This window comes from Equus przewalskii, chromosome 10, assembly GCF_037783145.1.
Source record: "Equus przewalskii isolate Varuska chromosome 10, EquPr2, whole genome shotgun sequence".
Taxonomy (NCBI): domain Eukaryota; kingdom Metazoa; phylum Chordata; class Mammalia; order Perissodactyla; family Equidae; genus Equus; species Equus przewalskii.
This window is the reverse complement of record NC_091840.1, coordinates 48,954,870-48,982,220: the sequence shown is the minus strand read 5'-3', so window position 1 is coordinate 48,982,220 and position 27,351 is coordinate 48,954,870. Positions and strand designations below refer to the sequence as shown.

Below are 27,351 nucleotides of genomic sequence, written 5' to 3'. Positions count from 1 at the left end.
TTGAGGAGGGTAGTGATGTGTTCTTGGCACTGCTTTGGAAAGATGCCTGACAGCGAGTGGAGGATGGTTGGATGGGGCGAGGCAGGAAGCAGTGGTCCAGGTGGGAGCGGATGAGCACCTGGGTCAGAGCAGTGGCTGTGGGAGACTTTTCTGGTGGACCCAACAGCGCTCGGTGCCTCTAGATGTGGGGATCGGGGAGGCTTCTCCAACAGGTGCAGAGCTGAAGCTGCTGCCACTTACTGAGAGAGTCAATGTGAGAGGAGGCAAGGTCAGCTTCATGGATGTACAACCAGTGCAGTTGCACATGGTCCTGTCCTTGGGGTTTAATAATCTGGCTGCCATCTTGAATTTCTTAATAATTTTTCTTTGAATTTGTGTTTTGTAATTAAAGTCTGATGGGACACTGGAGCTTTGGCTCCTGTGTGTCCCCATCTCCTGCCACCTCCCTCCTTCTGCCTGAAGAGTTCTTGGCCACCCACTCCCCTGTCCCCTGATGCAGTGGGACCTACCCTAGCCTTTCCTTCTGCCCATTGACCATTGTCCCCATGGGCGCCCGGATCAGGCATGGTGAGGATCTGGGTTGGGCATCTTGGAGAAGGGCATGGAGGCAGCCATCCTGCTCTGGGCTGGCAGCACCACGGCACATTTGGTGATTTGGTGGGGGCAAGTCTCTCACCCACTGCTGATCCAGATACCTCGTGCGTCCTGGTAGTAATCTGGTGGGGGATCTCCTATCTACTTTGGGTTAGGGTGGCAGTCCTTGGGGGTCTCCCATGTGCTGTGGGTTGGGGTGGTGGGTGTCTGGCTTAACTTTTTTACCCACTCTAGGGCACGGTGCATGGGTCTGGCGGCTGGTGGGAGGAGAAACCTGGCATCTGGTGGGCTGTGTGCACACGCTGAATTGTTGGCAGTGCTTCCAGGCAGCTGCAAGGGTCTGCACACATCTGCTAGCATCCCCGTGTGAGAGACAGTGCAATATTAAACAGCAAATAAAAAACACCACGATAGGTTGAGAGAGAGACTGTGGAAGAGGAAAAAAATTTCTATCTTAGTCTTGTCAGTGGCATTTTTTCCTGATTTTTGAGCAAGGGCACTGCATTTTGATTCTGTTTCTGGATCCTGAAACTTTGTAGTGGTCCTGAGAGGAGGAGCAGGTTTTCTTTGGTTGGGGGTAAGGTCTAGTTTAGAATACGCTGAGCTGAGGAGCCTCTGGGACACTCTGGAGGGGGGCATTGGGTTTGAGCCTGGAGCAGCAGATGGAGACTTGACAGGTGCCTGTGGGGAGGGGTCACGGGGTGTGGTCGTGGGAGAGGCTCTGCCTGAGGAGGGAGGAAGCTGAAGGTGGGGCCTGCTTATCGTCCTGGTTGGACATCAGAGGCCCCCACTCGAAAATCGCTGTCTTTCCTCGCTCACACAGGACCTGCTTTCCCTCCTCCTTGGTCTTTCTGGCTTCCTCCTGGATTTCCCCACCCAGCCTGGAATCCCAGGTCAGCTTTATCAAAGACACGTCCCAGCGCCTGACATTTCAGAACGCCCTTGGCCATTGGTTGTGTCTCCCCAGACAGGCTCTGGCTTCCTTCTCTGCCCCCAACCTTGAGCTGCAGAATGTGGCCCAAGAAAGATAAGGATCCAGTTGGCAGATATCCCTACTGACGTGGCTCTGTGCCCCATCATCTACCACGCCTCGTAGCTTCGCGCCTGCTTTCCTGACGGCTTCCTCCTGCCAGCCCACACCCTCCCTGGCTGATGAGTTCCACCCATCTTCTTGTCTGATTTCCTGCTTGTTGACATGCGGGTTCCCACTGGGCATATTCCTGCCCCCAGGACCCATCTCAGCTTCAACAAACCCTTCTCTTGAGGGTTTACTCATCCTTGAATGACTCATCATTCAAGCTATGCTGTGTGTTTTCCCTTTCCTCAAATCCCCAACTCCTCCCCAGCCCCACCCAGGATGCTTGGCCTTGGACTTCAGTGAGGAGGCTGAGGTCACCTGACCGGGGCAGTGGAATGGGCTGGTGAAGGACACAGGCTGTGGAGCCACATGGACATGGGTTCAAATCTTGCCTGCCAGTTCGAGTTGAAGACTGGGGGCAGGTTTCTTTATCTTCAGGTTTACTGATCTGTAACATGGACTCACCATGCGTCTTGCCCAAAATGGTTGCAAAGGTCAAAGGAGATAATATATGCCATGTGCTTAGAACAGTGCGTAAAGAATGCTGCTGCTGTGGGACCTGAACTCCTCGACTTCCCTCCACCTCTCCGTCCTCAGCTTTCATGCGGCCTCACATTTCAGTTTTCATGAAGCCCCCCTCTTTCTCTTCTGTCCCAGAGGGGGCCAAGGCTCTTCCTTCCTGTGTCTTTGATTCCACGCCCTTCTGCTTCCCCCGTGACATTGCTCTTTCTGGCATCCCCTCTTTCAGATGTCCAGCCTCTCCTCTACCAATTTCTTCTTCTTTGTCTGTGGAATATGCTCAATTCTGCATGCACACAAAAAACAAACACCCCAGCAACCTTGGTTCTAGCCTATTCAACTTATTTCAAGAGAAACTCAATCATTAGTTAGGTCTTTGCTTGAGGGTCTTAGATAGTCTTGCATCCACAGGCAGTAAAGCTCTGAGTTCATCCGTATAGAGCCAGTTTTTCTAGTGGGAAAAATATTCACATCTGCCTGTTCCAGGATTGATAATCTTGGGGAAAACTCCTTCTTTTTATGACAGAACCCCAGTGAGCCAGCATGAATCAAGTCCTGGCTTTGCTAATAAAGAGGTAGTGTTGGTGCTGGGTTGTGCCCTCAATGGGTTTGTGTCCTGGTTCTCTCATTTCTAGCTGTGTGAATTTGGGCAAGTCAGTTAGCCTCCCTGAGCCTCAGTTCTTATCATCTGGAAAATGGAAATAATCATCCCTGCTCTGCCATTTCCATAGGTTTTATTTGAAGGTCCAAGAAGATGATGGATGGAAATTGTGAAATTCTAAACCAATGTAAGAAGCACATTGTAGATTGGTGTCTTCCCAATAGGGTGGGAAATTTGAGGTGGAACCAGGATTTCTGAGTCCCTTCAAAACCATTTTCTCTTTCCCTTTCCTACACTCGGGGGGTTAGCACTGGAATGGTTTTAGGAGTGATGGGGCAGCCTCCTGTGGCCACAGGAAGTTACAAAGGCTGGCTTTACCTCCTTACTCTGCTTGCTCAACTTCTCCCACTAAGACCTTCTTCAGTGAGCAATCCCCAACCCTCTGCTTTCTCCCAATCTCTCACCACTTTCTTTTCTTCACTTGGAATCTAGCTTAGATTCCATGGTCCATCACTGGTGATATCATGAATGTCTTACCCTCTTACCCTTTAATCACATCCCTCTGGCTAAACCCAAACTCTGCCATTCTCCAGCTCCCCCATGCCCACTGCCACCTGAGTAACAGGGCTGATGGCTGACATCAAGAATCATGGCCACAACTCTCACATGGGACTCAACAAGACCTGGCAGGCAGAAATCTCCGACTCCACAATGGCCACTTCAAGATTTTACCTTCCCCAAACATGTAACACCCCAACCCTCACACTCTCAGCAGAAAACTCAACTCCTACTTCACAGAGAAGAATGAAGCCATTAGATGGGAACCTGTCAGCTTCCCACACTCAAACCTATGTGCCTATGTGCCTACCTTTTCCCTGTCTTTACCCGCCCTCCTGTTACAGTAGAGGAGCTGTTGCCTCACTCCTCCAAGGCCAGTCGTCTGTCTCTCCCTCTGAGGAAAGGGAGACCATTAATTACTCCTTCTCCTTTTGTATCTTTCATCATCCCTTCTCCGCTGCCATTCAGACTAAGGTCTTTTCCTTCTTAAATGCAAGCAAGGATACACACACACCCCGCTTCCTCTGGCCATTCCCACATTCCCCTCTGCTTCAGTTCTTTCCTCTTCTTCACTACCAAAGTCTTTGAAAAAAGAGTTTGTATTTGTGGTCTCATTTTCCACCTTCATCTCCCTCTTCCATCCAGTCCAACCTGGATTCTGGTGCCCTCACATCACAAAAGCTGCTTCTGCTAAGGTAATCCAATAGACAACTTTCAGCCCTTATTTTACTTGCCCTCCAGCAGTAATGGCCCCTGCAGGTCGCAGCCTCTTTGAAATCCTCTGCTCCCTTGGGTTCCATGACACCACATTCTCCTGGTGTTCGTCCCACCTCCCTGGCTGCTCCTTCTCAGGTGGCTTTGTTGACTATTCTTTTCCTGGTCATTAAACACTGGGGGAGGGGGTTCCCCAAGGCTAGACATGAATCTTATCTTTGCATCTGAATTTTAGGAGCAGCTTGACCATTTCCACAAAAAAGGCAGCTGGTATTTTGATAGGGATTGAATTGAATCTATAGGTCAGTTTGGGGAGTACTGACATCTTAACAACGTTCAATCTTCCAATTCATGAACATGGGATATCTTTCCATTTATTTAGGTCTTATTTAATTTCTTCAATTACGTTTTGTAGTTTTCAGTTTACAAGTCTTGCTCTTCTTTTGTTAAATTTATTCTTAAGTATTTTATTCTTTTTGATGCTATTGTAAATGGAATTGTTTCTTAATTTCATTTTTGGATTGTTCATTGCTAGTGTATAGAAGTACAATCGATTTTAGTATGTTGACCTTGTAGCCTAAAACCTTGCTGAGTTTGTTTATTAGTTCTAATAGGTATTTTTGTAGATTCTTTAAGATTTTCTACATACAAGATCATGTCAGTTTAAAATATAGTTTTACTTCTTCCTTTATAATCTGGAAGTTTTAAATTTTGTTCTCTTGCCTAATTGCCCTAGATAGAATCTTTAGTATAATGTTGATTAGAAGTGGCAAGAGTGGATATCTTTGTCTTGTTCCTGATCTTAACAGGAAAACATTCAGTCTTTCACCATTAAGTATGATGTTAGCTTGTGTTTTTTGTAGGTGCTCTTTATCAAGTTGAGAAAGTTCTCTTCTATTCATAGTTTGTTCAGTGTTTTTAACGTGAAAAGGTGTTGGATTTTGTCAAATGCTTTTTCTGTGTCTTTTGAAATGATCATGTGGTTTTGGTCCTCCATTCTATGAATATGATGTATTACACTGATTGATTTTCCTAGGTTAAACCAACTTTGCATTCCTGGGATAAGTCCCACTTGGTCATGGTGTACAATCCTTTTTATACGTTTTTAGCATTTTGTTAGGATTTTTGCGTCTATATTCATAAGAGATATTGGTCTGTAGTTGTTCTTTTTTCTTGTGATGTCTTTTCTTGTCTTTGATTTTGTTATCAGGGTAATGCTGGCCTCACAGAATGGTTGGCAAGTGTTCCCTCTTCTATTTTTTTGAAGAGTTTGAGAATATTGGTGTTAACTCTTCTTTATTTTTTATTTTATTTTATTTTTCTTTTAAAGATTTTATTTTTTTCCTTTTTCTCCCCAAAGCCCCCCAGTACATAGTTGTATATTCTTCCTCGTGGGTCCTTCTAGTTGTGGCATGTGGGACGCTGCCTCAGCATGGTTTGATGAGCAGTGCCATGTCCGCGCCCAGGATTCGAACCAATGAAACACTGGGCCGCCTGCAGTGGGGGGCGCGAACTTAACCACTCGGCCATGGGGCCAGCCCCTAACTCTTCTTTAAATGTTTGGTAGAATTCATCAGTGAAGCCTTCTGGGCCTGAGCTTTTCTTTGTAGGAAGGTTTTGCTTACTAATTCAATATTTTTACTTGTTATAGGTCTATTCAGATTTTCCATTTCTTCTTGAATCAGTTTCAGTAGTTTGTGTTTTCCTAGAAAATTGTCCATTTCATCTAGGTTATCTAATTTGTTAGCTTATAATATTTCATAATATTCCCTTAAAGTTCTTTTTAAATTTTTCTGTGAGGTCAGTTGTGATGTCCCCTCTTTCATTCCTGATTTTAGTAATTTGAATCTTCTCTCTTTTTATCCTAGTCAGTAGCTAAAACTTTTTCCATTTTGTTCATCTTTTCAAAGAACCAACTTTTGGTTTCATTATTTTCTGTATTATTTTTCTACTCTCTATTTTATTTATTTCCATTTTAGTCTCTATCATTGCCTTCCTTCTCCTTGCTTTTGGTTATGCTTGCTCTCCCTCCCTCTCTCTCTTTTTAAGTCTTTTAAGCTAGAAGTTTAAGTCATTCATTTGAGCTTCTTCTCCTCCCCCTCCTTCCCCTCCTCCTCCTCCCCCTCCTTCCCCTCCTCCTCCCCCTCCTCTCCCTCCTCCTCCTCCTCCTCCTCCCCCTCCTCTCCCTCCTCGTCCTCCTCCTCCTCCTCCTTCTCCTTCTTATTCCTTCTTCCCCTCTCCTCCTTCTTTCTTAAACAGACTTTATTTTTTAGAGCAGTTTTAGGTTCACAGCAGAATTGAGCATAAAGCATGGAGAGTTCCTATATACCCCTTGATTCCACATGCATAGCCTCCCCCATTATCATCTGGCACCACGGTGGTGCATTTGCTGCAATCAGTGAACCTACATTGACACATCATAATCACCCAAAGTTCATAGTTTACATTATGGTTCACTTTTAGTGTTGTACATTCTACGGTTTTGGACAAACATATAATGGCACGTATCCACCCTTACAATGTCGTACAGAATAGTGGCACTGTCCTAAAAATTCTCCATGCTCTGCCTATTCATCCTTCCCTCCCTACTAACTCCTGGCAATCACTGATCTTTTTACTGTCTCGATAGTTTTGTCTTTTCCAGAATGTCACATAGTTGGAATCATACAGTATGTAATCTTTTCAGATTATCTTCTTTCACCTAATAATACACATTTAAGTTTCCTCCATGTCTTTTCATAGCTTGACGGCTCATTTTTTTTGTGCTGAATAATATGCATTGTATGGATGTTGCACAATTTATTTATCCACTCACCTACTGAAGGACGTCTTGGTTGCTTCCAAGTTTTGGCAACTGTGAATAAAGCTGTTATAAACATCTGTGTGTAAGTTTTTGTGTGGACACAAGTTTTTAAGTTATTTGGGTAAATACCAAGGAGAATGATTGTTGCATCATATGGTGAGAGTATGTTTAATTTTGTAAGAAACTGTGAAATTATCATTTAAAGTGGCTGTACCATTTTGTGTTCCCACCGGTAATGTATGAGAGTTCCTATTGCTCCATATTCTTGCCAGCATTTGGTGTTGACAGTGTTCTGGATTCTCACCATTCAACTAGATGTGTAGTGGTATCCTTTCTTCTTTTTTTTTTTGACATAGGCATTGATAGCTATAAATTTTCCTCTAAGCACTGCTTCAGCTGCATCGAATAACTTTTGGTATGTTGTGTTTTCATTTTCATTCATCTCAAAGTATTTTCTAATTTCCCTTGTGATTTCTTCTTTGATCCACTGGTTATTTAGGAGTATGTTGTTTGATTTCTGTGTATTTGTGAATTCTCGAAATTTTCCTTTGCTATTGATTTCTAATTTCATTCCATTACGGTCAGGGAATATGATTTGCATGATTCCAACCTTTTTAAATTTGTTGAGGTTTGTTTTATGGGGCAATCTTATTTTTGCATAGAGATTTTTTTGATACCTGCTTGACATCTCCACTTGGATACCTCAAAGGAACTTAAAAGAAACACGGCCAAAATCATACTCATGACATCCTATCCTTCAATCACTCCTCTCCCAGGATTTTCCAACTTAGTGAAGGTGCCACAATCCCATGAGTTCTTCCAGCCATAAACCTCAGGTCATCCTTGATATCTCCATCTCCCTTTCTCCATAAATCCAGTCCATTACTGAGTCTGGCTGACTTTACCTTTATACATCTCTTGAACCCACTCACTTCTTTCCATCTCCACGGCCAACACTACAGTCTTAAGTTATCACTATCTCTTACAGAAACTATTGTAATTTTCCTTAGTCCAAGCTCTCACCATCTTTACAGGAACTACTGAAATTTTCATACGAACTGGTTTTCTAACCTGAACTTCTGCTCTCCTGCAATCCATTTTTCACATTGCCATCTGTTTCTACTTTGAAAATGTACCCATCTTGTTAACTTCTGCTTAAAATCCCATTGCATTAGGAAAAAAACCCCCAAATTCCAACAGGGCCCTGGAGGCCTTGCATAGTCTGGCTCCTATTGATTTCTGTAGCCTCATCTCACCACTTTGCTCTCTCTACCCCCCAGACACATGGTCTTCTTTCAGTTCCTTGACTGCCCATCTTCCCTCCTGCCACAGGGCCTCTGTACATGTTGTTCCCTCTGCCTGAAACTTTTTTCCCTCCTGCTTCACTTGGGTAAATCCTCTGTATTCTTCAGATCTTTTTCAAGCTTCACATCCTTCCTTAAGGAAGTTTTCCACTGGAGCCCTTATCTGGGCCTGTAATTACACATTTGTTTGTGTGGTTCCTTGATTCAGGTCAGTCTCTTGCAAACTCTGTGATAGAAAAAAATCCTGTTTGTGACTGTTTCCTGTAGTAGCCCTGGCACCTGGCACAGTGCATGGCCAGAGAAGGGTGCAGTGAGTATTTGCTGAATATAAAGACCGATCTCCCATCCCAGACTTAGGTCCATCCCGGTTTCAGAACAGAACACAGGCCAGACTCACCGCAGGGTCTGCAGGTGGCAGCGAGGGTGTCTCAGGGCCTCACAAAGACTCTGTACTGCAGAGAGGCTTAAGAAGTTCCCACTCAGGTCCAGCTCCTTCAGGCTCCCAGTGACCTGGAGAACGGAGAAGAGAACCTTCCAGCAGGCATCTGTGACTGGGGCCCGGCTCAACCTGAGGGAGGGAGAGAGGGACAGGAGAGATGTGACTTGTGTGTGTGGTGTCTGAGGTGCACAGCCCTGCACAACACAGTGGGGCTGTGCTCTCTGAGAGCCAGGCACAACGGACAGTGCTGTCCCCAGGACTGACCAGCCTCCCCTACTGCCCCTGCCGCCCTGGGCTAGGTGCCCCTCCTCTGTGTGGCTCCTCATTCTACAGCCCTTGCCATTCTGTACCGAAGTGTTCAATTTGTGTGTGTGTTTCTGCCTCAGTGTGGGAGTTCCTTGAGGGCAGCGGCCGATGTTTCCCATCTATTTAATCTGCAGTGCCCAGCATTGGGCCTGGCACAGAGGAGGAGCTCTGGGATCCGGACAGCCTTCCTCCTTTCAATGCAGACACACCTGTCTTCCTTTGGCACAGACATTCTGAGTCCCAGTGCCAGAAAGGAAAGGAGGAGATGGGAGGAGGGAATCAAGCCTGGGATTGGTGGTTTGAGGATGACTGTGTGATGGCAACGTGGTACATGACCATAGATACTGTTGTCCAGGTTGACTCACGTGGGACCCTATCCCCTTCCAAGGATAGCAAGACCACAGAGAGAGTCCCCAGGAGAAAGATGGCCAAAGGGAATGTCCCAGGAGAGACCATCTGTAGCTGGACGGGGGAGGATGACAGGCTTCTCCTGGGAGTGTTTGAGTAGGTCGCCTCATGTAATTGCCACCCATTTAATTCTCCATTTTCACACACTACTTTCTTAGTCTCGTCTACTTCCTGGGCTTCAATGACTCAAACTCTATTTCAAGGTCCAGATTGGCATCTCTACTTTCTTGACAGATATCTCCACTTCAACACCTCCATAGCACCTTGACCTAATACATCCCAATATGTCCCCAGCTTGATTCATCTTCGCCCTAAGTCTGTGGGGCTGTGCAGAGGTGAGCAGCAGAGGCCCTGGAACCAGCTGCCTGCATATGAATCCCACTTCTCTCTGCCTCATTTATTCTCCTCGCATGCAAAAAGAGGCAAGAGTTCCTACTGCAGAGGGTTTTGTGAGGATCAAAAGATATTACAGAGTATCCCAAAAGTCTTAGTGCTTTTTTTTTTTTTTTTGCTGAGGAAGATTAGCCCTGAGCTAACGTCTGTGCCAGTCTTCCTCCACTTTATATGTGGGTCTCTGACACAGCATGGCTGACGAGTAGTGTAGGTCTGTCCCTGGGATCCAAACCTGCAAACCTGGGCTGCCGAAGTAGAGTGACCAAACTTAACCAATACACCATGGGGCCGGCCCCTTCATGCACTTTTAAGCTTTAACAGCTCCAGAAGTACAAATGCTTCAAAGATACCCCCAAAACGATCATTGCCGACAGCCATCCAGGGCATGTCTGAGCAGCTGAGGGAGCAGTTGCTCAGAGAGAAACATGTCAAGAGAGAGAAACAGAGGCAGGTGGGCTGTGTGGAGGGGAAGTACAAATGCTTCAAAGATACCCCCAAAACGATCATTTGAAAGTTTAATTATTTGAATTTCTTTCACATTTATTTAGTTTTGGGAAATTTGAATAATACATTTTTTAACTTTTTGTTTTGGTCAACATTTGCTATCTTTAATCAGAGGGACTGAAAGAAAAAATTAAAGATTTATTATTCAAAATGCACAATGCTTAATTATAAGCCAAAGACCTGGAAGCTGCCCATCCTTACTGTCTCAGGTTGGCCCTCCTCTCCCTTCCACAGCCCTTGGCCAATCCACAACGTTTCCTCCTGGCATTTTTCTTCGTTTATAGCAGCCTCCTTGTTATTCTGCCCGCCTTGTCTGGCTGACTCAGTGCCTTTAAAATCTCCCTCCTCACTTGCAGCTGAAGCCTCTGACTTCCCCATGGGCTCTCTCAGCTCATTTGCCACCATCTATTCCAGACTCTCTTGCTCCAGCCCAGCGTCACTTGTTCCTCTTACATCCCACCTGGCCATGTCTCTGTGCCCGCTCAGGACACTTCTGAAGGTCTGCACGTCATGCCACCATCACTTGTAACACCCATACCCAGGTCCTTCAAGGCCCAGTTCAGGTTTATAACCATGAAGAACTAACAGGAAACAACCTAAGTACCCAAAATAGAGGAATGGTCACATCTGTGGTGGCATCTTCCCTATTGAATATCACGTGGTCATTCAAAATGATGTTGTACCAGGCTACTTAATAACATGAGAAGATAGCCTTGATATAAACATAAGGAAAATAAAGCTGACTGTAGAATAAAATGTACAGTGTGTTTCAGTTTTGCCGTAGAAATGTGCATAGAGAAAAAACTGGAGGATATACTTCAATTCTTTTTTTTTTTTTAAGATTGGTACCTGAGCTAACATCTGTTGCCAATCCTTTATTTTGAGGAAGATTAGCCCTGAGCTAACATCCACCGCCAATCCTCTTTCTGCTGAGGAAGACCAGCCCTGAGCTAGCATCCATGCCCATCTTCCTCTACTTTAAGTATGGGACGCCTACCACAGCATGGCTTGCCAAGTGGTGCCATGTCCGCACCTGGGATCCGAACCAGTGAACCTCGGGCTGCTGAAGCGGAACGTGTGCACTTAACCGCTGCGCCACCAGGCCAGCCCCTGTTGCCAATCTTTTTTTTTTCTTATTCTCCCCAAAGCCCCCTGGTACATAGTTATATATTCTAGTTGTGAGTGCCTCTGGTTGTGCTATGTGGGACGCTGCCTCAGCATGGCCCGAGGAGCCGTGCCATGTCCGTGCCCAGCATCTGAACTGGCGAAACCCTGGGCCGCCAAAGTGGAGTGCACAAACTTAACCACTCGGCCACAGGGCTGGTCAGATATATTCTTTATGGCGATCATCTCTGAGTGATGGAATTCTGGTTCGTATTACTTTTTATCATTTTGCTTGTCTACATATCCTTATTTTTCTACAATGAGCATGGGTTTTATTGCGAGAAAAAACTTAAAAAATCTGAAAATAAAAAACCCAAATCCAACATTTCTTCCCCTGAGACCCTTTCCTTTTCTGGTCCACTGGTGTGGTCACTCCCTTCCTCTGGCCACCATCGGGCTGTGTCCATGCCTCTGTTACTACAGGCATGGCATTCTCTTCTAATTATTGGACGGATGGCTCTCTTCTCCCCCAAAGTCTGAGCTCCTTGAGGGGAGGGACTGTGCTTTGTTAATCTGTGATCTTCAGGGCCTGGCATAAAATCAGCGCTTAGTGAATATTTATGGAATGAATCATCTGAAGGGGGAGATAGACACATAACAGTACTAAATGACCAATACTGCAGCGAAGTCGGGGAATCTGGGTGGGGAAGTTAATAGTGGTGCTGGGGTTGGAAGATGGTTAGACAAAGCTACTGTCATGCTCAGATGGGGCATTTCAGGTGGAGTGCCTCGGGCAGCCATGCATCACCGACACAAACAAGGAAGTCAGTTTTGCAGGAAAAAATAGAGACTCCCTTTCGAACACACACATTCCAAGGTGATGGGAGAGAGCTCAGGGCCAGTGTCATTGCCGACAGCCAGCCAGGGCATGTCTGAGCAGCTGAGGGAGCAGTTGCTCAGAGAGAAACATGTCAAGAGAGAGAAACAGAGGCAGGTGGGCTGTGCGGAGGGGAACTCAGGACAGCGTGCGGGTGGAAGCACGCCCAGAAGGGAAGGTGGCGGTAATCACAGAGGCAGGAGGAGAAGCAGCGGTACAAGGCAGGGCCACAGCGGGTCTGCCCTGAAGTAGGCGGGCACGCCACACAGTTGGATGCTGCTGCAGAGCATCTTAGGTAGATAGAGAATGGCAGTCAGATTTGACAGGTAGAAGTCACCGGTGACCTTGATCTTTTAGCCCCCAGTGCTGAGTAGGGTGGAACCGACAGAGCAGCTGGAGAGAGGGGTGGGTGGGGGTACTCACAGAACCACACTGGAGGGCCTCCACGCCTGTCTGTGTGGTCCACTCTCATTCAGCTGAAGCCTCTCCACATGGTGGCAGAATTTAACACAGAAAGTGAACACCAGGAGCTCCATGTCGGTCTGGACGTACATCCTTGTTCTTTGGAAATGGGCCATTGCCTGCATCAGGAAGTCTTCGTCCTGAATCTCATACAAACAGCGGAGCACCTGCAGCGAGTATGGTGGCAGGGAGGGATGCCCTCGCCGCACCTCTGCCTCCACCTTCTGCAGCAGGTCCCCCTTCCTCTCTTGAGACAGCTTGCACCTGAAGATGTGCTCCATCTTTCTCACCCCCTGCTCACTCAAAAGGCCGAATAGGAAAGGTGTGGTTGGTGTCCCAAACGGGTCATGCCTCTCACATTTTTCTAGCAACTTTTTTATGCGTCTGGTGCTGTTAAGATGATCACTTTTCTCCTTATCCCCCAGTGCATAGGACATTGCTGCAAAGAACCCCTGGAAAAACGGGTGAATGAAGCTGTATCTCTGAGAGGTGGGGTGCTTTTGAAGAAGACCCATCTTTAGGAGAGTGGAGATGCAGGCTCCATCTAACCTGTGCTTCCTGAGGTCGTTCAGACTGAACAGGGTCTCTCCTTGCCCGACTCCCTCAGCAGCCAGAGAGCAGAGGCACCTCAGCTGAGTCCTGAGGGGCTGAGCTGGGAGAGCCTGGGAAAGGTAGTGCAGACAGAGGGCCGTGGTGGTCTGGGATGTCAGTGAGAGTTCTTCCCCCCGCTCCATCTGCTGCTTCAGGCAAGTGCAGACCATCCAGGACACGAAGGGCACGAGACACAGGGTCAAGAGGGCTGGGTTTGACTCAACCAAGCTAAAGGCTTGAACTGCTTGGCTTTCTTCTGTGAAATATCTGTAGAAATATTCCTTCCTGGAGGACTCGGAGAATCCAAGGACTTCCACCCAATGTGGGTGCTCCAAAGAAAGAATGAACTTCTGTGGAGCTGGGGTCCGAGCTGTGACCAGCAAGGATGCCTCGGGAAGTAAGACTTTCCTTAGCAAACTGTGCAGTACTCTGGGCACTGGCTGCCGTAGGCTCCAGTCCTCACAGAGAGGCCTCTGCTCCTCCAGGACCAATTCTGGCTCATCTAAACCATCGAGGATGAAGAGCATCTTTTCCTGCTGAGACCGAATGGGAGGCGCTGGGGCAGCGCAGTCTTCTCCCATGAGCTTGGCAAGACTCACTGGCTTGGATTGGGCCAGCTCTGTGCAGTTGAAGTAGAAGACGTGCTGGAAGCGGTCCCTGTACAGCCGACCTTCCTCCCAGGCTCCTCTCACCTGTCTGGCCAGTGTCGACTTCCCGATTCCAGTAACCCCATGCAGTACGACTGTGTGAGGCCCTCTCTGGGTACCCAGGCCCGGGCCAAATAAGTCTCCAATCTCAATCAAATGTCCTTCCTCTTCTACCACCCCGTGAGGACAGCATCTCCTGACCAGGGACTCATGACTTCCGGGGTCAGATGTGTGTAGAAGTAGTAGCTGCACGAATTTTTGGTGCAAATCTTCATTTTGCCTTGACTGTGTGGGGCAGGGCGTCTCTCTCCATTGCTTCTGGTATCTTTCTCTGATTCCTGAGTAAGGGAGGGAAAGATGGAACATAAAGGTATAGAACAGATTTGTTCGTTTCTTCCTTCATTCACTCATTCCACAACTGTGTTACGCACCCACTTCGAGCCCCACTCCGTGCTGGCTGCCGACACCAGTACACTCTTGCCAGGTCAGTGGAAGGAACATGGGCTTTGGGGGAGAAGATCTCAGCTCAAGTCTTGACTTCACCAAGTCATATTCCCTGTGTCACTTTCCTTCATTCTACAAATACTAGTCAAGGGCTTACTATGTGCCAGACACTGCTCTAGAGGCTGGGGATAAAGAGTGGACAAAATAGACATGGCTGTCTGCTCTCGTTAAGCCCACGACCTGAGCTGTTAGCCCCACTGAGCCTCAATATTCTCATCTGTAAATTGGGCATTGTGACCTCTCCTTTTAGGTGGGCATGGAGGAGTAAAAGAGACAATGGGTGGTGTAGCAGATACTATTGGTTCCTGACAGTGTCCCCCTCTGCACCCACCGTTGAAGAACATGCCAAGCACGTCCTTCTGCAAGCACCTGTGGTTGTCCGTCAGAGGGCTCTCTCTCAGCCCATGAGTGGGGCGGGCCAGAAACACTGGGGAGTTAATGCTCCAGAAGGAACCCTCAACCAGTGACAGATGGCAGTCCGTTGTCCCCCCAGAGAGTGTGTTCTACACTGTCTTCTAGAGATGCCCAGCACTTCGAACCTTGGTTGCTCATAGAGGTAACCTGCTCCACAATGCAGGTTGCATTGGTTTCCCACCTTCCCTGCCTCGCGTCTCCCTCCTGCTTGTGCTTCCAGGGAATCACTTTTTATCAGGTAAAATCACTTTTTACCTGATAAACCACCTACACTCAAGTCCTGTCTCAGGGTCTGCTTCTGGGGGAACCCACCTGAGACACACAGGAAAGTGCTTTGTGAACTGTGAGGAGCTGAGCACATGACAGGGATTGTCCCCCAGGGAGGGGCCTCAAGCTTACACCTTAGTCAGATTCCAAATAGAATAATTGTTACAACTCCTTCCTTTCTTCCCTTCAGAATATTTTGAGTGCCTCTCACTTCTCTCCTTAGGGGATTTTTTTTTTTTTTTTTTGCTTGAGAAAGATTGGCCCTGAGCTAACATCGATACCAATCTTCCACTATTTTACATGTGAGACACCGCCACAGCATGGCTTGATGAGTAGTGTGTAGGTCTGCTCCCAGGATCCGAACATGTGAACTCTGGGCTGCCAAAGTGGAGTGCGTGAACTTAGCCACTAAGTCACTGGGCCAGCTGCTCTCTTTAGGTGAATTTTTGAGAGGATGCAAGTGACTCATCTGGGATCCTGAAGCCCAGTTCATCTTGGGGAACCTGTTGGGCCCCCAGAGTTCAAGGTTACCTGTTCTATATTTGTGGGTGTACTGAGAAAAGTCTGGGGGAGAGTGGGGCATGTGGGATCAATTCACACTTTTAGCATTGATGAGACAAGAGTGTCAGATGGCCACCCCAACCCGTGAAATCATAATCTATAGATCCACTTTTATTGTCTCTTGTGAGAACATTTCTGGCAACGTGAAAATCTTCTTGGAGCATCTGGGTCGTGGCTATGGCCTACCCCACTCAGGGTCTTGTGTCTGCCCAAGGTGCCAAGAGAGAGCTTAGCTCTTCTTCGTGCCATATTCTCCAAAGCATCCTAGTTTAATGAATCTGTTAGCATGCCACATAACTAAATCCTCTTGATTTAGTAAAACTTAAAAAATACCCCCCCCGACCAAAACCTATAACAAATTGCATTTTAATATTATGCTTTAGACCACGGATTGGCAAACTCTAGCCAAACCCAGCTGGCCATCTGTTATACGACGTGTGACTTAAGGACGTCGTGTCACTTATACGACGTATTACATTTTTAAATGGTTTGAAAAAATAAAAAAAAAAGAATAATATTTCATGATGTGAAAATTATATAAAATCCAAAATTTAGTGTCATAAATGCAGTTTCATTTGTAATACAGCCACGCCTATTTGCTTATGTTATGTATTATGTATTAGTTGTTTGTGTATTATAGCCTATTTTTATGTGGTTACTTTCAGGCTCTGAGGGAGAGTTGAATGTTTGCAAAAGAGACTGCATGGCTCACAAAGCCTGAAATATTTACCACCTTGTCTTTTGCACAAAAATATTTGCCTATTTTTGCTCTTCATATATCAAAATGCTCACCACATAGTTTTTGCACTTGCACTGTTTTTGGGATATTATTTGGTTCAAGTTTTTCACTTGAAGAATTCCCTTAGAATTTAGAATCAGAGGAGAGTGGCATCAGTAAGATGGTGGAGTAGAAGATACTAGTCTTTGTCCCCTCACAAAAAACAACAATTAGACCCCAGAGTCCTGGATGTTCCGTGTGTGCCTGTGGTTCAGACCCTGGCTCTGCAGCCATTCTGTGTGCATCTGTGCATCAGACACCAGTGCCATTACCACTGTAAGGGTGCCTGCAAGCTGGACCTAGCACCAAGAGGAATCCCTTCAGCTGTGATATCCCCTGTGGAAGAAAGGAAGATCAAGAGGTCTCCAGCACCCTTGGGCACTGAGGACCCCTGCAATCTTTGCCAACACTGACTTCAGCTGACGGGGCTACACCAGGACTACACAAGAACTTTCCCTGGAACCAGAACTGCCACACCTCACCCAGCTGGCACCCTTGCATCTACACTTAGGTAAAGGTCTTTCCCCACCAAAACCAGTCCATAAAGTCTAGAAGAGGGGAATATTCCATCAAATGCACAGACATCACACAAGGAGGCTATAAGAAACACAAAAAATCAAGGGCAGGACACCACCAAAGGAACACAATAATTTTCCAGTAACCAACCCCAAAGAAATGGAGACTTACAAATTGCTGAACAAAGAATTAAAAAATAATTGCTTTAAGGAAGCTCAGCTACAAGAAAACACAGATAGACTACTCAATGAAATATGGAAAACAATACATGAACAAAATGAGGAGTTCAGAATGAGAAGTTGAAAGTGAGAAATCACAAAAAAGAACCAAGAAGAAATTCTGGAACTGAAGTATACAATGAATGAGATGAAAATTGCAACAGAGGGCATCAACAGCAGACTTGATCAAGTAGAAGAAAGAATCTGTGACCTCAAAGACAGGTCACTTGAAATTATCCAGTCAGAGGAGAAAAAAGAAAGAAAAATAAAAAAGAGCAAAGAAAGCCTACATGAATTATGGCACACCATCAAACAAAATAATATTCACATTATGGGAGTCCCAGAAAGAGAAGAGAGACAGAAAGGGGAAGAAAGCTTATTTAAGGAAATAATGGCTAAAAACTTCCCAAATCTGGGGAGAGAAATGGACATCCAGGTACATGAAGCTTATAGGTCCATAGACAGATTCAACTTGAAGAGGACTTCACTTATACACATGATGATAAAACTGCAAAAAACATCAAAGACAAAGAGAATTTTGAAAGCAGAATGAGAAAAATGACTAACCACATACAAGGGCACCCCTGTAAGGCTATGAGCAGATTTCTCAGCAGAAACTTCACAGGCCAGGAGAGAGTGGGATGATTTATTCAAAGTACTGAAATAAAAAAACTGTCAACCAAGAATACTTTACCAGGCAAAGCTTCAGAAATGAAGGAGAGATAAAGAATTTCCCAGATAAATAAAAGCTGAGGGAATTCATCACCACTGGACCTGACTTAGAAGAAATGCTAAAAGGAGTTCTTCGAGTTGAAATGAAAGGATGCTAATTAGTAAAATGAAAGCATGTGAAAGTATAAAACTCACTGGTAAAGGTAAATATATAGTCAAATTTAGAATACTCTGATACTGTAATGATAGTGTGTAAATCACTTAACTCTATTACAAAGGTTAAAAGACAAAAGTATTAAAAATAACTATAGTTACAGTAATTTGTTAATAGATAGACAATATAAAAAGATGTAAATTGTGACATCAAATACATAAAATGTGAAGGGAAAAGTCAAAGGGTATAGGTTTTCTATGTGAGTGACACTAAGTTATTAATAGCTTAAAATGGACTGTTGTAACTATAAGACGTTTTATGTAAGCCTCATGGTAGCCACAGAGCAAAAACCTACAGCAGATACACAAAAGATGAAAAGAAAGGAATCAAAGCATACCACTATGGAAAATCATCAAATCACAAAAGAAGACAGAAAGAAGGGAAAAAAGGAATAAAGGAACTATAAAACATCCAGAAAAACAATTAACAAGATGGCAGTAGTCATTCTTTACCTATCAATAATTACTTTAAATGTAAACGGATTAAATTCTCCAGTCACAAGACATAGAGTGGCTGAATGGATAAAACAAACAAACAAACAAGACCAGACTATATGCTGCCTACAAAAGACTCGCTTCAGCTTTAAAGACACACAAAGGCTAAAGTGAAGAGATGGAAAAAGATATTCCGTGCAAGTGGAAACCAAAAGAGAGGAGGAGTAGCTATAATTACATCAGAGAAAATAGATTTTAGGTAAAAAGCTATACCAAGAGATAAAGAAGGTCTTTATACAATGACGAAGGGGTCAATTCATCAAGAGGATATAATAATTGTAAATATATATGCACCCAACATTGGAGCACCTAAATATATTAAGCAAATATTAATAGATCTGAAAGTGGAAATAGACAGCAACACAATAATAGTAGCGGATTTCAAAACCCCACCTTCAATGACGGATAGATCATCCAGACAGAAAATCAACAAGGAAATATTGGACTTGAACTACACGTTAGACCAAATGGACCTAACAGACATATACAGAACATTCCATCCAACAGAAGGAGAACACACATTCTTCTCAAGTTCACACAAAACATTCTCCAGTATAGATCATATGTTGGGTCACAAAACAAGTCTTAACAAACTTAAGAAGATTGAAATATATCAAGTACCTTTTCCAACCACAATGGTATGAAACTAGAAATCAATAATAGGAGGAAAGCAGGAAAATTCACAAATACGTGGACATTAAACAACACACTCCTAAACTATCAATGGGTCAAAGAAGAAATCAAAAGAGAAACCAAAAAATATCTCGAGACAAATGAAAATGGAAACACAACGTGCTAAAGCATAAGGAATACGTCAAAAGCAGTTCTAAGCGGGAAGTTTATAGTGAGATATGTCTATGTTAAGAAAAAAGAGAGATCTCACATAAACAGCCTAACTTTACACCTCAAAGAACTAGAAAAAGAGGAACAAACTAAGTCCAAAGTTAGCAGAGGAAGGAAATAAAGATGGGAGCAGAAATAGATGAAACAGAGACTAAGAAAACAATAGAAAAGGCCAATGAAATGAACACTTGGTTTTTTGACAAGATAAACAAAATTGACAAAAGTTTAGCTAGATTCACTAAGAAAAAGAGAAGGCTCAAATAAAAACAGGAAAAGCAGACAGTACGATTGAAACTGCAGAAATACAAAGGATCATAAGAGACTAATACGAACAATTATAGGCCAACAAATTAGATAACCTACCGGACAGCAGCGCGTGCCCCAAGCTCTCCGCCTCCCCCCGCCCGCCAGCCCGAGGCAGCCCGAGCCCAGCCCGCGGCCCCAGCAGCAGCGCCGAGAGCAGCCCCAGCAGCAGCGCCATGGCCGGGTGGAACGCCTACATCGACAACCTCATGGTGGACGGGACCTGTCAGGACGCGGCCATCGTGGGCTATAAGGACTCGCCCTCCGTCTGGGCCGCCGTCCCCGGGAAAACCTTCGTCAACATCACGCCAGCTGAGGTTGGTGTCCTGGTTGGCAAAGGCCGGTCAAGTTTTTTCGTGAATGGGCTGACACTTGGGGGCCAGAAATGTCCTGTGATCCGGGACTCACTGCTGCAGGATGGGGAATTTACCATGGATCTTCGCACCAAGAGCACCGGCGGAGCCCCCACCTTCAACATCACTGTCACCATGACTGCCAAGATGCTAGTCCTGCTGATGGGCAAAGAAGGTGTCCACGGTGGTATGATCAACAAGAAATGTTATGAAATGGCCTCCCACCTGCGGTGTTCCCAGTACTGACCTCGTCTGTCCCTTCCCTCCACCACTCCCCACTGCTTTTGCACCCCTTCCCTTCCCTTCCCATACACACACATACACCATTTTTATTTTTGGGGCCATTACTCCACATCCGTTATTGCTGCCAAAACCACCTGGGCTGGGGGCCGGGGCTGGATGGACAGACACCTCCCCCTACCCATACCCCTCCTGTGTGTGGTTGGAAAACTTTTTTGTTTTTTGCGTTTTTTTTCTGAATAAAAAAGATTCTACTAAAAAAAAAAAAGCAAATTGGATAACCTAGAAGAAATGGATAAACTCCTAGAAACATACAACTTGCTAAGACTGAATCATGAAGAAATAGCAAAATTGAGTAGACCTATAGCTATTACGGAGAATGAATCAATAATTAAAAATCTCTCAAAAAGGAAAGCACAGGACCAAATGGCTTCACTGGTGAATTCTATGAAACGTTGAAAGAGGAATTAATGACAATCCCTTCTCCAACTCTTCCAAGAAATAGAAGAGGAGGGGGCACTTCCAAAGTCATCTTCTGAGGCCAGCTTTAACTTGATACCAAAGCCAGACAAGGACGCTACAAGAAAAGAAAATTACAGGCCAATATCCCTGATGAACATAGATGTAAAAATTCTCAACAAAACACGAACAAACTAAATTTAACAGCACGTTAAAAGGATCGTACACAGGGGCTGGCCCCATGGCCGAGTGGTTAAGTTCGCGCGCTCCGCTGCAGGCGGCCCAGTGTTTCGTTGGTTCGAATCCTGGGCAAGGACATGGCACTGCTCATCAGACCACGCTGAGGCAGCGTCCCACATGCCACAACTAGGAGAACCCACAACGAAGAATACACAACTATGTACCGGGGGGCTTTGGGGAGAAAAAGGAAAAAATAAAATCTTAAAAAAAAAAAAAAAGAAAAAAGGATCGTACACAATGATCAAGTGGGATTCATCTCCGGGATGCAGGGAGGGTTCAACATACAGAAATCCATAAATGTGATACATCGCATTAGTAGATTGAAATATAAAAATCATAAATCATTTAAATAGATACATTTGACAAACTACAACAACCTTTCATGATAAAAACTATTAACAAATTGGGAACAGAAGGAACGTACTCAACATAATAAAGGTCATGTTTGACAAACACACAGCTAACATCATACTCAGTTGTGAAAGGTTGAAACCTTTTCCTCTAAGATGGGGAACAAAACAAGGGTGCCCACTCTCACCACTCCTATTCAACGTGGTACTGGAAGTCCCAGCCAGAGCAATAGGCAATAAAAAGAAATAAAAGACATCCAAATCAGAAGGGAAAAAGAAAAATTGTCTCTCTTTGTAGGTGACATAATCTTATATTTGGAAAACCCTAGAGATTCTACCAAAGAAACCTGTTAAAACTAATTAATAAATTTAGTAAAGCTGCAGGGTACAAAATCAATGTATTAAATTCAGTTTCATTTCTTTACATCAATAATGAACCATCTGAAAAAGAAAGAAAGAAAACAATCCTACAATCCCATTCACAATAGCTTTAAAAACAATAAAATACTTAGGAATAAATTTAACCAAGGGGTTGAGAGACCTGTACACAGAAAACTATAAAATACTGATGAGAGAAATTGAAGAAGACACAAACAAATGGAAAGATATTCATGTTCTTGGATTGGAAGAATTACATGGTTAAGATGTCAAACGACCCAAAGTGATTTATAGATTCAATGCACTCTCTATCAAAGTTCCAATGACATTTTTCAGAGAAATAGAAAAAACAATCCTAAAATTCTTATGGAAACACAAAAGACCCCCAAAGGGCAAAGTAATCTTGAGAAAAAAGGAACAAAGCTGGCAGTCCCACCCTTCCTGATTTCAAATGTTATTACAAAGCTATAGTAATCAAAACAGTATGGTATTGCCATAAAAACAGACACACAGACCAATGGAACAGAATTGAGAGTCCAGAAATAAACCCACACGTACATGGTCAACTATTTGATTTGGTATTCGACAAGGTAGCTGAGAATACTGAATGGGGAAGGGATGATTTCTTTAATAAATGGTATCAGCAAAACTAGATATCCACACGCAAAAGAATGAAACCAGACAACTATCTTACACCACTCACAAACATTAACTCAAAATGGATCAAAGACTTAAATGTAAGATCTGAAATCATAAAACTCCTAGAAGAAAACATAGGGAAAATCTCCTTATCATTGGTTTTTACAATGAGTTTTTGGATGTGACACCAAAAGCACAAATACCAAAAGCAAAAATAAGCAAGTGGGACTACATCAAACTAAAAAGCTTCTGCACAGCAAAGGAAACGATCAACAAAATGGAAAGACAACCTACGGAATGGGAGAAAATATTTGTAAACCATATGTCTGCTTAGGGGTCAATGTCTAAAATATGCAAGGAACTTAATACAACTCAATAGCAAAAAAACCAAATAATCCAGTTAAAAAATAGGCAAAGGACCTGAATAGACAGTTTGGTAAAGAAGATATACAAATGTCCAGCAGATGCATAAAAAGGTGCTCCATATCGCTAATCAATAGGGAAATGCAAATCAAAATCACAAGGAGCTGTTACCTCACACCTGTCTGAAAGGCTATTATCCAAAAGAGGAGAGATAACAGATGCTGGTAGGGATGTGGAGGAAAGGGAACCCTTGTGCACTGTTGGTGGAAATGTAAATTGGTGCAGCCACTATGGAAAACAGTATGGAGGTTCCTCAAAAAATTAAAAATAAAACTACCATATGATCCAGCAATCTCACTTCTGGGTATACACTGGAAGGAAATGAAACCAGTGTCTTGCAGAGCTATCTGCACCCCCATGTTCATTGCAGCATTATTCACAATAGCCAAGACATGGAAACAACCTAAGCGTCCATCAACGGATGAATGGATAAAGAAGATGTGGTGCATATTTAGGATGGAATATATTTCAGCCATAAAAAAGGAAGGAAATCCTGCCATTTGTCATAACATGGTTGAAACTGGAGGGCATTATGCAAAGAGAAATAAGCTGGACAGAGAAAGACAAATCCTGTATAGTATCACTTACATGTGGAATCTAAAAAAAAAAAAAAATCCCTAAACGTCATTTAAACACAGAAGCAGAAAGAGGAACTTCGGTCATCAGGCCCGGAGGCCGGGGTGGGGTGGGTGGAGGAAGTGGGGATTTGCTGGTCAAAGGGTACAAACTCTCATTTGTAAGATGAGTAAGTTTTGAGGATCTAATGTGCAGCATGGTGATTATAGTTAGTAATACTGTGTTGTATGTTTGAAATCTGCTGAGAGAGTAAGTCTTAAGCATTCTCACCACACACACACACACGTATGTGAGGTGATGGATGCATGAATTAACTTGATTGTAGTAATCATTTCATAAAGTGCATGGACATCAAATCATCATATTGTACTCTTTAAACATAATAAAATTTTATTGGCCAATTATACCTCAAAGCTGGAAAAAACAAAAACTTAGAATCAGGGAAAAATGTATTTTTCTCTAAATGGTCTTTTCTTTTCTATTGAGTAATAGGTATCATGTAACCCATTATATTTCTCCTTTTGCCCTGGTTGCTAGGATGCTCAGAATTAATAGATGTTTAATTACAGCAACTAATTAGTCCCCATGACTTTCACATTTACGTTTTCAATTTTAAGGTTATTGCATTTGTATATTTCTGTAAGATGCCTCTTACATCTTAATCATTCTTTCTTCCTTCCATCCTTTCTTTTCTGAATGGGAGGCAGTGTGACTAATTAAGCCAATTGATTCATTTTGAGTCTGGACTGCATTTTAGGACCATGGATTCTACCAGTTTACTCCTATCTGGGTGCAGAAAATATCCTTTTAACTTAATATTGCTCAGATTTCAAAGGAGGCATCTCTAAGCATTGGGATCAATGCTAGAGAGGTGCCTTAGCAGAGGGTAAGACCAGGACACCAGGAGCCTGCGTTCCTGTGACTGTCCTTGTTGCCTATATGGCAGAGGGAGTGGGCTGTAGGGGTTAAAGGCAGGGATTACGGCGTTAGAGAAAGCGAAGGTTGAATTCCATCTCTGCCACTACTCACTGAAATTTTGCCTTTTTGATCCTCAGTCTTCTCATCTCCAAGGTGGGATAATAACAACATCCATCTCATGGGGTGGTTGTGAAATTTCAGTGCACTATGCAGGTGAAGCACTGGGCACAGAACCCCACACAGAGAGAGTGTCCAGCAAGCCCATCTGGCCACGTGACTCGTTCTAGGTCACTTGGAGGGTAAGAAGCTCAGTGGAAATCAAATCCTTCTCTTCTGACCCAGACCAGTGCCCTGTCCACTAAACCAGGTGATGTGTTTTCTGTACCGGATAATGCACCTGCATTTTTGTTTCCAGGGGCCTTGTGGACACGGTGCCTTAGCCAGCTGGAGAGACTCCAGAGGTGGGATTTCTGGAGAGAGGTTTCAGATGTTTGTGAAACTCTCTGTGCTCAGCCTGCCAACCTGGCCCCCATCACACCTTTGCCTCACTCAGTCCTCTCCAGAAGCTCGACAGGGCCTCACCTGTGCTGTGTTTTCCAGATGTTTCAGCCAGAGGCCACGCAGTCCTGGGAGGCTCCTGCTTTCTGCACGCCAGCATGGACTGAGGTGGGAATTCCCAGCCCCCTAGCACCGCTGTGGACGTGGGGGCATTGGGTGACTCCTGGCTTGGTGACTCACAGACTGGGGAGTATGGAAAATCTTGGAAAGGGAATGAGGGTGGGTTTTCTGGGGGGAATGACAGGAAAGAAATTACCATTTACTAAACATCCATTTTATTTCAGGCTTATACATTTTGAACTCTTACAACAATCCTGTGAGAAAGGTTTTGGTCATGCAACTTTTAAAATCATAAAGATAGAGATACAATTTTATTCTCTCAGTGGCTGGTCTGGAACTTCCTCTTGGTGGAAAATTCCTCTGTTAGGTAGAATGATTTTGATAAGCCACTTGGGGGGCTAACTTCCCCATTTCAAGTAACGACAAATAGTTACTAAGTGGCATTCTAAGGAGGTGGGTCCTCTTTATTGCCAGGCACTGACACTTGGGGCATGCAAGTTGGGGGTAGAGCAGAATTGCTCCATGTCATCAACAAGGGAAGAGCCAGTGAGACTGGGTACTGAGTGGAGGAAGGGCAAGAAAGAAGAATGCTGGTGGGGGCAGAAGAGGGGACCTTTGTGGGGAGAGAGATGTGAATGGTCTAACCCTCTCCTCCTTCAGAAGAGTTTATATCACAAACTCAGACTTCTGTGCAAACGGATTTTTAGTTTGGAGTTCAGAGACTTGCAAATTCTGTACTGTGGAGTGGGAGGTGGTGTGCAGAGTGAGAACTGAGTAGTATGAAGGCTCAGAGAGGAAACTGAGACACAGAGGGATGAAGCAACTTGTTTCATCTCACACAGCAAGCGGGTGAAGTTAGGGTGAAAACCGAGGGCAAAGGAGCCTGGGTTGTGACCGTCACTGGCAGGGCTTGGGAGTGGGAGGGGTGAGAGTGGGCACAGAAGGAAGGGAAAGAGAAAAGGGGCACAGGGGGCCGGCCTCATGGCCGAGTGGTTAAGTTCATGTACTCTCCTTCGGCGGCCCAGGGATTTCACTGATTTGCATCCTGGGGATGGACATGGCACTGCTCATTAAGCCATGCCGAGGTGGCATCCCACATGCCACAACTAGAAGGACCCACAACTAAAATATACAACCATGTGCTGGGGGGATTTGGGGAGAAAAAGCAGGAAAAAAGAAAAGATTGGGAACAGTTGTTAGCTCAGGTGCCAATCTTAAAAAACAAACAAAAAAAAAAAAAAAAGAAAAGGGGGACAGGGAAGCTGGGGGTGGGGCCTTCACAAAGCAGCAGCAGAGTGGAGGGAGAAATCACTGCTCCAGGAACACCTGGTTCTAGGCTCGAGCCCCGGCTCTGTCTCCAGTGCTGTGTGAGTGTGGACTACGCACTGGTATAAGAAGAGGAAGAGGCGTGGGTGTAGTTGAGCTTTGCGGTTGGATGACTCAGGATGGCAGAGGTCAGAATCAGAGAAGTCAGGAAAGGAAACTGGTTTGGGCTGAGGAATGAGCCTACCCTCCTTTTAGGGTTCATCTGGAGAACAGAGTCCTCCTTGGAACTTTCTGGACCACCCTGACCCCAAGAATCTTCAGAGTCCACAGAGATTATGCACTACGCTCTTCCTGGGTGAGGACCATGTCTGCCATGGCACCCTGTTGCCTGGCCTGTGTGGGTCTCAGTTTCCCCATCTGTCAAATTGGAGGTGGTACACTTTCAGCACTGGAATGTTCTTGAAAAGTCATTCCTAGGCCTGCGGCTCCCTCTGCCCCATGCTGGCTCCTCCATCACTCTTTTGCAATTCCCTCTGCCCAGGGCCCCATGCAGCTACAGGCCCACCCAGGTGGGCACCTGCTGGCTGCCTCACAGCTCCACCCAGGGGGCCAACTCAGTGAGCCTCACCTTTCCAGGTGTGTCCAGATGTGCCAGGCAAGTGTCTCAGATTCTTTCTCTGTGAGTCTTGGAGGAGCCCCGGGGCCTCAGGGACCCAGTGCCCCAGCACCATGGTGGAGGTGGGGGCACTGGAGAACTCCAGGTTGGGTTTACCCAGGGAGGCATGGAGTGAGGAAACTTGGACTGTGGGAAGCAGAAAAGGAGGTTGGAGATTGCCAGAGAGCAGGGGCTGGAGCCAGGGGACTGAAACCAGGGTTCCTCATATGCAGCAGGTCTCCTGCCTTAACCAAGAGCCGTCAGGAGAAACCAACGAACCCACTGCAGCCTGCCCTGACCCCTCCAGGGGCTCTTTGGAGAAGGATGCCCTGGCACTGCTGGGCAAACGTCCTGATCTGGGGTCCAGGAAATCTGCATCTTTGCCCTGGTTCTGCCTCTACTTTCCCAGGTAAGTCACGACTCCTCCTCAGGCCTCAGCTCTCCCACGTGGGGCTCAGAGCCTTTGCCTGCCCAGGCTGCTGATGGTTCTAGCAACAGCAGGGGCAGCAACAAGAGCAACCGAGCTCCTATCACTGAGCACCTGCTAGGT

The 27,351-nt window shown here is 45.1% G+C and overlaps 1 protein-coding gene and 1 pseudogene across 3 annotated transcripts in view; one reads left to right on the top strand and one right to left on the bottom strand.

The window, feature by feature from the left end:
• The window catches only part of NLRP1 (NLR family pyrin domain containing 1), a 51,007-nt gene that overhangs the window by 22,290 nt on the left and 1,366 nt on the right, over nucleotides 1-27,351 (bottom strand). For 2 of the 3 annotated variants that reach the window (XM_070563080.1, XM_070563082.1), the window contains 4 exons: nucleotides 26,775-26,948; nucleotides 24,845-25,048; nucleotides 12,626-14,240; nucleotides 8,569-8,739 (listed from right to left, as the gene is read on the bottom strand). In XM_070563080.1, the coding sequence (XP_070419181.1) occupies nucleotides 8,569-8,739; nucleotides 12,626-14,240; nucleotides 24,845-25,048; nucleotides 26,775-26,948 (2,164 nt within the window). The remainder of the gene's footprint in view (nucleotides 1-8,568; nucleotides 8,740-12,625; nucleotides 14,241-24,844; nucleotides 25,049-26,774; nucleotides 26,949-27,351) is intronic. The other variant, XM_070563081.1, reaches the window with a different exon arrangement.
• Nucleotides 15,321-20,552, top strand: LOC139074131 (profilin-1 pseudogene; annotated as a pseudogene).